At 42.1% G+C, this 11,122-nt stretch overlaps 1 protein-coding gene across 1 annotated transcript; it reads left to right on the forward strand.

Moving 5' to 3' along the window:
* Nucleotides 1-4,271, forward strand: Slc7a3 (solute carrier family 7 member 3). Its single transcript, XM_077107030.1, has 11 exons — nt 1-370; nt 747-905; nt 1,118-1,295; nt 1,503-1,615; nt 1,747-1,969; nt 2,491-2,630; nt 2,720-2,822; nt 3,057-3,223; nt 3,381-3,535; nt 3,873-3,981; nt 4,110-4,271. Exons 1-11 carry the CDS (start codon nt 1-3, stop codon nt 4,238-4,240), a joined length of 1,848 nt encoding a protein of 615 aa, XP_076963145.1. The 3' UTR covers nt 4,241-4,271.
* The last annotated feature ends 6,851 nt before the right edge of the window (nt 4,272-11,122 follow it).

Raw genomic sequence — 11,122 nt, forward strand, 5'->3', positions numbered from 1 at the left:
ATGCTGTGGCAGGCACTTCGCAGATTTGGTCGAAAGCTGGTACGGAGACGTACACTGGAGCCAGGCATGAATGAGACTCGCCTTGCCAGATGCCTGAGCACTCTGGACTTAGTGGCCCTGGGTGTGGGCAGCACATTGGGTGCAGGTGTATATGTCCTGGCTGGTGAGGTCGCCAAAGATAAAGCAGGACCATCCATTGTGATCTCCTTTTTGGTGGCTGCTCTGTCTTCTGTGTTGGCTGGGCTGTGCTATGCCGAGTTTGGTGCCCGGGTTCCCCGTTCTGGTTCTGCTTATCTCTACAGCTATGTCACTGTTGGTGAACTCTGGGCCTTCACCACTGGCTGGAATCTCATCCTCTCTTACGTCATTGGTGAGAGACTGGGGCAGGGAGGGAACTTGAATGGTGAAGCCCTTGAATTCTTTATTATTCACAGGACCTCAATAGGGCTAAAGGTGTGTTGGTGGGGGTCTGGGAGGGTCAGAGGTATGGAGAAATTGTTCTATTCACCTGGCAAAGTTTCCTTCATTAAGTGACTGGTTTTGGTTCTTAAAAAGTAATTATAGGGCTGCGAGTATAAATTAGTGGTAGAGCATGTGTGTGCACCTCTGGCACCAAGGCTCTGGATTCAATTGAAAAAAAAAACTAGTAAAGTTTAGGTGATAATGGGTTATGACAGGGATTTGTGTGAGACTAGTGTGGGGGAGGGAGGGAATTTGACCCGGTGTTTCTCCCTCTGCTCTACCAGGTACAGCCAGTGTGGCCCGTGCCTGGAGCTCTGCTTTTGACAACCTGATTGGGAACCACATCTCTCAGACTCTAAAGGGGTCCATCTCACTGCATGTGCCCCATTTCCTTGCAGAATATCCAGATTTCTTTGCTTTGGGCCTTGTGTTGCTGCTCACTGGTGAGGCAAGGGGCAGATGTTGATGGGGGGAGGGGCTGGGTGGGGCTTAGCCTAGGGGCTAGGGCTGGGACTGGGAAGGGCCAGGTGAAGGGGATAATGGCCTGGAGGTAGAGAAGCTGGGAAGGAATGAGTCAGGCCCATAGAGGTAGGAAAAGATCCCTTGGACTGAGGGATCTTCCTTTCTCAAGGTCCTGATTGGATTTCTCCCACAGGATTGCTGGCTCTGGGGGCTAGTGAATCAGCCCTGGTTACCAAAGTGTTCACAGGGGTGAACCTTTTGGTTCTTGGTTTTATCATCATCTCTGGCTTCATTAAGGGAGACCTACACAACTGGAGGCTCAATGAAGAAGACTATGAATTGACCAAGGCTGGACTCAATGACACCAGTAGGTTAGAGAGTTTTACTCTTCTTCAAAGCTGCAGTGCTGGGGTCAGAATGAGGAGTAAACAGATGCATGCTGAGGGATTCTTGATGAGGGTGGGGAAGCATGGGAGGCCGGGCCTTGGAAAACCTAGCCAAGTAGTTTGGCATTAGAGAAAAGGTATGGAGTTGGCTGAACATCGCCCTTACCTTTTCCATTCCTTCTTCTACTCTAGCTTGGGCCCTCTGGGCTCTGGAGGATTTGTGCCATTCGGCATCCAGGGGATTCTCCGGGGAGCTGCTACCTGTTTCTATGCTTTTGTTGGTTTCGACTGTATTGCTACCACCGGTAACAGGATCATTGCATTCTCGCTGGGGCTTGGGTGCTGTGTGTGCTCAGGCTGCATGCATAATGAGGGTGGTAGAGGAGTGAGCCTGTTTCCCTGGATCAAAACTTTTGTGCTGTGCCCTTTCCTGCAGGGGAAGAGGCCCAGAATCCACAGCGTTCCATCCCCATGAGCATTGTGATCTCACTGTTTGTCTGCTTTTTGGCGTACTTTGGTGTCTCTTCGGCACTCACCCTCATGATGCCTTACTACCAACTCCAGCCTGAAAGCCCATTGCCTGAGGCTTTTCTCCATGTTGGATGGGCTCCTGCCCGCTATGTTGTGGCTGTTGGCTCCCTCTGTGCTCTTTCTACGAGGTTAGTATCAAATGTTTGTTTCAGCTGGGCACCATGCTGCACACCTGTAATCCCAGTGATTTGGAAGGCTGAGGCCGGAGAATCCTAAATTTGAAGCCAGCCTTGGAAACATAGTGAGACTCTGTTTCAAAATAAAAAGTTAGAGCTGGGATTGTGGCTCAGTGGTAGAGTGCTTGCCTAGCATGAGTGAGGCATTGGATTTAATTCTTAGCACTGCATATAAATAAAGTTCATTGACAACTAAAAAAATATTTTAAAAAATAAAAAGTTAAAGAGACTGGGCACGTATGTACCTTAGTATAGTACCTCCAGGTTCCATCCCAAGTCTTAAAAAAAAACCCAAACCCCCAAAACACCAATTGCTTGTTTTCCTCTGACCAAAGTCTCAGATCATGACATTTAGTACCAGAGAATATCCATTAAAAGAGCTGCAAAAGAAAGGTGGGAAAATATTAAACATGCAGGTTTGGGAAGAGATGACCCAAGTCAACTCATGTCATTCTGGGCATTCTTTTCTGCAGCCTCTTGGGCTCTATGTTCCCCATGCCTCGGGTGATCTATGCAATGGCAGAGGATGGTCTCCTATTCCGTGTCCTGGCTAGGATCCACACCGGCACTCATACCCCCATCATGGCCACTGTGGTCTCTGGCATTATTGCAGGTAGGGAAAAATCCTTAGTTGTTTCACTAGTTCCTTTAACTTCATTATTCCCATCTCTCACTTGTTTGTCTTCTGCCCATCAATTTCAGCATTCATGGCATTCCTCTTTGAACTCACTGATCTTGTGGACCTCATGTCAATTGGGACCCTGCTTGCTTACTCCCTGGTGTCCATTTGTGTTCTCATCCTCAGGTAGGACTCCCTTTCTGTATACTGTGATTTGGGATTTTATTCTTAAGGAAAGATAGGGATCTACTCCTTTCTCTTGCACCTTGGTCATCCTGACTTTCCTTTATGACTTTGGGTATCTCACTGTCAAAAAGAGCTTCTTATTCTTAATGCTAATGTGAAGGTAAAGTTGCCTGGGAGAAGATGGTGAAGTGGTTAAGAGATGTTTTTAAAACTGCTTTCTTAATCTTGCCTCAGGTATCAGCCTGACCAGGAAATGAAGCCTGGGGAAGAGGAAGTGGAGTTGCAGGAGGAGAAGGTTCCTGAAGCAGAGAAACTGACCCTCCAGGCACTGTTTTGCCCACTCAACTCTGACCCTACTCCACTCTCTGGCCAAGTTGTTTATGTTTGTTCCTCATTACTTGGTGAGCAGTGGAATTTCTCTTTGGGTGACTTTGGGGTGGACAATATGTCATGACATTTGGTGGTAGAAAGAGGGTGACCCTCGGAATGGGGTGCCTGATATCTTGTCATGTTGATCACAAGAATTGGTTTTGATGTCTCTCAACTTGACCTTTGAAGCTCTGCTGCTGACTGTCCTTTGCCTGGTGCCATTTCCACTGCTTTCTGGAGACCCAGTGTGGGTGGCAGTGGTTGTACTGCTTCTGTTGCTTATTACTGGAACGACTATGGTTATCTGCAGACAGCCACAGAACTCCAGTCCCCTTCACTTTAAGGTAAATGACCTCTCCTTCTGTCCTCACCAACGTATCTTGGGTGAATAAGCATGAGATGCCTGTGGTCCAAGGTCTCTAGATATACTTAAATTGGGCATGAAAGAGAAGATATAGGAGGTACCTAGGCCAAAGACTTCTTTTGCTTCCTCCAAGTAGTTTCTTTCCAGTTCTATTTCCCCAAACTTTATGTATTCTGGGAGTCCCATATAAATGAGAGGCCACCGAAATACAGTGCCTAAAAAAGGCTAAACTCGGCCTTTTTTGCCCTGAGAAAAATAGAGGTCTCTTTTTAGTTCATATTGTCACATGTGAAAAGGAAAATTTCCTTTGTTTCTAGGTGCCTGCTGTGCCTTTCCTCCCACTAGTGAGCATCTTTGTGAATGTTTACCTTATGATGCAGATGACAGCTGGTACCTGGGCCCGATTTGGGGTCTGGATGCTGATTGGTAAGTATCCACTTGGGGAGAGTAAGCCTTTTGGATGTCCTATCCCAACTCCTGTCCCTTTCTTATCTCCAGTAGGAGACCTTTACAGATCACTGCTGTCCCACCTCACAGCTACCTTTACCCACTAGGGTTTGCTATCTACTTCAGCTATGGAATCCAGCACAGCCTGGAAGAAGTTAAGCCTGACCAACCCATATGCAAGTCAAGGGCCAAAACTGTAGACCTTGATCTCAGCAATTCATGTGTCCACCAATTTTGACATAATTACAACTAAGTGCTGGCTGGTACCCCCTGCACAATAATGGAGAGTACTCTTGATCCCATGGAGAGCCAACCCTCCCATATAATGTTGGTGGGGGTTACTAATAGAGCTCTGTATTTATTGTGGAGTGAAGAATGTGTCTTTGCTGTTTCTCATCTATATTTTTTTTACTTGTCTACTTTTAAATGGTCTCTGTAGTTGCTTACTGGCTTTAAAAAATATTATTAAAAGAAATGGTAAAAATATTGAAAAAAAGAAATGGTGTTGTTCTTTGTTTGCTAGAGATGATGTAGAGCCTCACTTAAAGACTGGAGGGCTTCAGAGAAATGTCCCTTGTCTTTTCTCAAATCACTACAAAATGTTTTGCTATGCCTGGGTGTGCTTCTTGTAGATTGGGGCCTGGGGGTAGTATAAGCAGCACCCCAGTCTAATTACACTTAAGATATGTTTTCTCCCTTGCTACACTGAAGATTAAGCTCTGGATAAGTAGATAGCAATACTTGTTGCTGGGATTTGGGGGTGGACTCTGATCTCAACACTGGCATTGGTTAGGGCCTACACTGAGTCCATTGTCTTCTGTTCTACCACTTCTAGTTGGACCAGTCCCAGACTCCTGTGACTGCCTGGGCAACAGAAATTTTGGCTGGGTGCTTGACACTGCTGGGAGGAGGGGTGAGCAGAAGGGGTTTTGGTAAAGGACTGTATATATACAAGGGTACTGATTGCTAAAGAAATCATAGAAATCTGCTCAGACCATGAACCATTCATTAATCCATTTATCCAACAAACATATGAAATGTTAGACCCTATGCTGGGAGCTGGTGATACAGACATGAATAAAACATAGTCTTTGCCTTCAAGGAACTCACAATCTAGTGGGTGGGACAAGCAGGTATACATAAATACAAAATGATTATTTGACCTGGGGCAGGGGTAAGTGTTTAGTGTTGAAAGCACAGAGAGCCAAGTGCATGCCTATAATCCAAGCTAGAGCAGAAGGATCAGAAGTTTGAGGCCAGTCTGGTCAATTTAACAAGAACTTGCCTCAAAACAATAAAGGGCTGGAGCTGGGCAGGGTGGTGCATGCCTGCAATCCCAGCGACTGGGGGGGCAGGCAGGAGGATTGCAAGTTCAAGACAAGCCTCAGTAATTTAGTGAGGTACTAAGCAACTTAGCAATACCCCATCTCAAAAAATAAAATGGGCTTGGAATGTGGTTCAGTGTTTAAGCACTCTTGGGTTCAATCCTTGATACCAAATAAACAAGAGACTGAGGATGTAGCTCAGTGGTAGAGAGCTGCCAGGTTCAATCCCTAGTATTGTCAAAAAAAGTGAGTGTGGGTGGGGAGAGCTTGACTGTCAGTGAATGGTATGCAGGAAACCATAGAAGCATGGAAAAACTGATTATTCTTGGGCTATGACATACAGTTTTAATGTAGTTGGAGGTTAAGATGTATGGGGTTGTGAAAATTAACAGACCATTTGAATGACCTTGTATACTTTCCTGAGGTGATCACATGTTATCTTGTAAATGGTATGTGTGTGTGTAGGAAAGAGGTAGGAAATCACAAAAATTCCCAGTAGAGTGACAGTTGAATTTGTTAAATTGAATAACAACAAGGAGGGTGGCTTGGAAGAGGTTGAAGCAAGCTAGAGCAGGGAGATAATGGCTACCACTTACTGACTCATATGCTAGTTATTATGCACACAATTTTATGTTGTCCGTTCCAATGAAGTAGCTGTTATAATTATTTTTTATAGAAGAGGGAACAAGTTTTAGGTAAGAAATATGCTCTCAATCACATAACTTTGAAAGATCAGGACTGTTTACAAATCAAGTTTGGGGGATGAATGTTCTATTCAGTGGTAGAGTGTTTGTCTAGCATACATGAGGCTCTGGGTTCTGACCCCAGCACTGCAAAGCAAAGCAAAAAATAAATAAATAAAACAAAAAACCCTGTTTTGTCTGAACTGCAGCCTATGCTCTCTAACCATTGTGTAACATAACAAGGATTTAGGAGGACATTGTGGTCACTTGGGCAAAATACTTCAGGAGTTTTGGAGGTGTGGATGTGGGAGGTAAGAAAGAAGCAGGTGACAGATTTCTGGAGAAATTACTAGGATAGAGGGAGTATAAGAGAAATAATACTTGGGGGATATGAATTCAGTTTCAGGTGCACTGAGTTTATAAAATGTATGAAGTAAGCTTCATATGGGTAAAGATACATAGTCAACTACTAGGATTTGGAATTAGAAGACTGGGCTTGAGTTACAGGTGTAGGAGTCATCATGGGAGAACATATAATATGTGATGAAAACTGTGTGGGACCAAAGATTGCTTTGGGATAAAAGAAAAGGCCAGCTGCAGTGGTGCACCCCTGTAGTTGCAGCTATTCATAAGACTGTGATAGAGGATTACAAGTTTGAAGCCAGCCTGGGCAACTTAGGGAAACCCTGTCTCAAAAATAAAAAGTGCTGGGGATGTAGCTCAGTGATAGAGTGTTCCTGGGTTCAATCCCAAGTACCTAACCAAAAACAAACAAGCAAACAAACAAACAAAAACCCCTAAACAAAAAGAAAACTACTTGCAGCACAAGTTGAATATTTTTCTTTAAACACTAAGAGACCTTACAAATTAATAAGATCAACAGTGGTGCAAGCCTGTAGTCCCAGTGACTGAGGAAGCTGAGGTATGAGGATCAGAAGTTCAAAGGCAATTTAGCAAGACCCTGTCTCAAAACAAAAGACAAAAGGGTTAGGAGTGTACCTCAGTGGTAATGTGTGCCTAGCTTCAATCCCCAGTAGCAAAAAAAGAAAGAAAAACAGGAACACTGATAGAAAAATGATTGAAGGATATATAGTTTTCATAAAATAAACATAAGGAGCTGGGGTTGTAGCTCAGTGGTAGAGTGCTTGCCTGAAATGTGTGAGGCACCGGGTTCAATCCTCAGCACCACATAAAAATAAATAAATCTATACAACTAAAAAATATTAAAAAGAATTGTAAAGCAAATATAAGATATCCAACTCTTTAATTTAAAATTAAAGAATTTTAAATCAAAACAACTGTGAGATCTCAGTCCTTACTCTACAGACTGGCAAAACACATTAAGGTCTAGGCATTGAAAAATTGATGGTAAACACTTTCATGCATGATAGGGTTAGATATGCTTATAGCTGTTGTGGAGGGTACTTTGATATAAGAATTAGTAACACATTCCTCTTGATCTGAAATTCCACTTATAAGAATTTTTAAATTACATATCTATAAGAATATTTACTGAGAGAAATTTTTGGTGCCAGGGATGGAATCCAGGGTTTCATGCATAAAAAAACATGTGCTTTACTGATGAGCTACACACCCAACCCCTACTGAAACATTTATTATTATTGTTATTATTATCATTAGTTGTAGTAGTACTAGCAGCAGTACTACTGGGGATTGAACCCGGGGTACTTTTCCACTGAGCGACATCACCAGTCCTTTTTATTCTTTACTTTGAGACAGGGTTTCACTAAGTTGCTGAGAGTCTCACTAAATTGCTAAGGCTGGCCTCTGAGATCCTCCTACCTCAGCTTCCAAGTCACTGAGATTACAGGCATGATCCACAATGCCTGAATGAGACATTATTAATAACAGCATAAAACTTGGAAGCTACCTAATGTGCATCATCAAATAGCTAGTTAATAAGTTGAAATACATTAATGTGTAGCTTAATGACAAAGCACTTGCCTAGCATGGCAATGCCCTGGGTTCAATCCTTAGTACCACACAAAAAAAAAAGTATTATGTGTCAATAGGTAGTATAAAAAGATCTTCAAGTAGGGTGTGGTTGTTCACACCTGCAATCCTAGTGACTCAGTAGGCTGAGTCAGGATCATAGTAAATTTTAGGCCAGTCTCAGCAATTAAGCAAAACTCTAAGCAACTTAGTGAGACCTTATCTCAAAATAAAAAAGACTGGGAATGTAGCTCAGTGGCAAAGTGCTCCTGGGTTCAATTTCCAATATCAATAATAAATAAATAAATATCTTCAAGATACTCTGTTAAGTGCAAACAAAACAGTGAGATGTAGAATATTTGTGAGAGAACAAAAGAAGATGTATTTATACATAATTTTTTCCTGAAAAAATATATAAAAAGCTATTAACCTCTGATTTTCCTTCTGTCATTTTCCTATTTTGTAACCAGGTATAAACATTACTTTTTTATTATTTTCTAATTATTATCATATTAGGAGATTAATATAGATAATATTAAATTAGGGGAACACTAACAGAGGAGGAGGATTTAGTAAAGGAGATGGAAAAAAGAATGACTAAAGCAACAGGAGTGAGGCAGAAGTTTAGGGAGGAAAGGACTTTTCAGGAACAGTGCACATTGCCAAATGCTACCTAGAGAGCCAGGTTAAATAAGATAAGCACAGAGCATGGTTCACTGGTTGTATAAATTAGGATGTAATTGATCATTTCAAGAATCAGGTGGTGGAGGTGGAAGCCATGGTGGGTTGAGTGAATGGAGCATGAAGAGGTAGACTATGGGTGTAGGCTAGCATTTCAGGCACTAGCTAGAGGGAGTTGAGGGGGAATTGTTTTCTGATTTTGTTTTTACTTTTTAGAGGCACTGGGGATTGAATCCAGGGGTGTTCTACCATTGAGCTACACCCTCAGCTCTTTTATTTTTTATATTAAGACATTGTCTTGCTAAGTTGTTGAGGCTGGCTTTGAATTTGTGATCCTCCTGCCTCAACCTCCCAAAGTCACTGGAATTACAGGTGTGAGCCATTGTGCCTGGCTCTATTAGATTTATTTATTTAGGAACCAGGTATCAAACCCAGGGACACTTCACCAATGAGCCACATCCCCAGCCCTTTTTATATTTTATTTAGAGACAGGGTCTCACTGAATTGCTTAGCGCCTCACTAAGTTGCTGAGGCTGGCCCTGCACTCAGGATCCTCCTGTCTCAGCCTCCTGAGGCACTAGGATTATTCTTTAAAAGAAAATATTTGACCACTATCATAAATGGCAAATAAAGTATTTATCTAATACACATTAAAATAATTATCTAGCTATTAAAACATGACTGCGCAACACCTAAAATAATCACATATCTCACTTTGGAAACCTGAAGTTAACATTAATAGTGAATAATTGGTCAGGCATCAGACTTGAAGATGAAGTAGAAAATTGCTTTAGATATGGTGTAATCTTGTAATTTTATCTCTTGATGATAGAGATAAAATTGACCCAACTAAGTGATAAGACACAAAATAGGAAGTAATAAGTGTCCTCAGAGAGGTATGCATGAAGCACCATAGGAATTCACACAGAAGAATCCCGAAAGGAAGTTCTGGGAAGTCTTCACGGATGCCACAGCTTTTAAACAGGCTTAAGGGATAAGTAAAATGTGTCAGTTCAGAAATTGTGGGGAAGGCATTTCAGGAGGAAGGACACTTGTGCATAAAAGCAAGATGGGAAAGCTTATAATCAACTTTGCCCAGCACCTGAGATTTTGAAGAAGTGGAAAAATAAGACAAAAAAGATAGGTTCCTGAGAAACTTTTCTTCTCATCCTAGGGATTGAACCCAGAGGCATCTACCACTGAGTTACACGCTTTTTATTATTATTATTTTATTTATCTTGAGATGGGTCCTCACTAAATTGTTGAGGCTGGCATTGAACTTGCAATCCTTCTGCCTCAGCCTCCTGAGTAGTGCACAGCTCTGGTGAAACTCTTGAAGGTCATTAATTACAGGGCCTCCTACTGAACCCAAGAAGTGTGTGGATGGGAGTGGGGATAAAGGAAGGTTGGATAATGGGTATAAAAATGCAGTTAGATAGGAAGAATAGGTTCTAGTATTCTATAGCACAGTGGGGTAAATATAGCTTACAACAATTTATTATTTCATGAAGAACTAGTAGAGAGGAATTCAAAGGTTTCCAATTCATAGAAATGATAAATGTGCTATTGCACAGTAGGGTGACTATACATAATGATAATGCACTATATATTTCAAAAAGCTAGAAGAAAGGAATTTGAACGTTTTCACCATAAAGAAATGATGAATGTTTGAGGAGCTAGATATGATTATGCTGATTAAATATACAATGTAGCCAGGTTTGGTGGCTCATGCCTGTAATACCAGTGACTCTAGAAACTGAGACAGGAAGATTACAAGTTCATATGCCTACCTGCAATTTAGTGAGACCCTGCCTCAAAATAAAATAAATAAATAAATAAAAAGGGTTGGGGATGTAGCTCAGTGATAAAGCATAATTGGGTTTGATTTCCAAAAAATACACACAATATATGTGTGTTAAAACATCATGTGGGGGGGCTGGGGTTGTGGCTCAGTCATAGAGTACTTGCCTAGCATATGTGAGGCACTGGGTTGGATCCTCAGCACCACATATAAATAAATAAATAAAACAAATATCTATCAACAACTAAATTTTTTTTTTAAATCATGTGGTACCCCCTCATTCATATGTAGGGTTTGGGGGGACTACTGGTGATTAAAATCAAGGGTGCTTTACCTCTGAGATATATTCCCATATCCCCAGTTCTTTTTTAGGGGGTACAGAGATTAAACTCAGGGGCACATCCCCAGCCCTATTTTGTATTTTATTTAGAAACAGGTTCTCACTGAGTTGCTTAGCACCTTGCTTTTGCTAAATGGCATTGAACTTCCAATCCTCCTGCCTCAGTCTCCTGAGCCTCTGGGATTACAGGCACCTGGCTCCTAGTTCTTTTTATATCTCGAGACAGGGTCTCACTAAGTTGCCCAGGCAGGCCTTGAACTTGTGATCCTTTGGCCTATCTCCTGAGTCCCTGGTTATATAGGCAAGAGCCATCACACCCAACTGTCGCCAGCTGGCC

Source organism: Callospermophilus lateralis, chromosome X (assembly GCF_048772815.1).
Source record: "Callospermophilus lateralis isolate mCalLat2 chromosome X, mCalLat2.hap1, whole genome shotgun sequence".
Classification (NCBI taxonomy): domain Eukaryota; kingdom Metazoa; phylum Chordata; class Mammalia; order Rodentia; family Sciuridae; genus Callospermophilus; species Callospermophilus lateralis.

What these genes read in the sequence shown, in the direction of transcription:
- Slc7a3 (XM_077107030.1), top strand. Translation starts at nt 1, where the DNA reads ATGCTGTGGCAGGCACTTCGCAGATTTGGTCGAAAGCTGGTACGGAGA. An exon ending in CGACTGTATTGCTACCACCG is followed by an intron (nt 1,616 to 1,746) that starts GTAACAGGATCA and finishes CCTTTCCTGCAG; the next exon opens with GGGAAGAGGCCCAGAATCCA. An exon ending in GGTCTCTGGCATTATTGCAG is followed by an intron (nt 2,631 to 2,719) that starts GTAGGGAAAAAT and finishes CATCAATTTCAG; the next exon opens with CATTCATGGCATTCCTCTTT.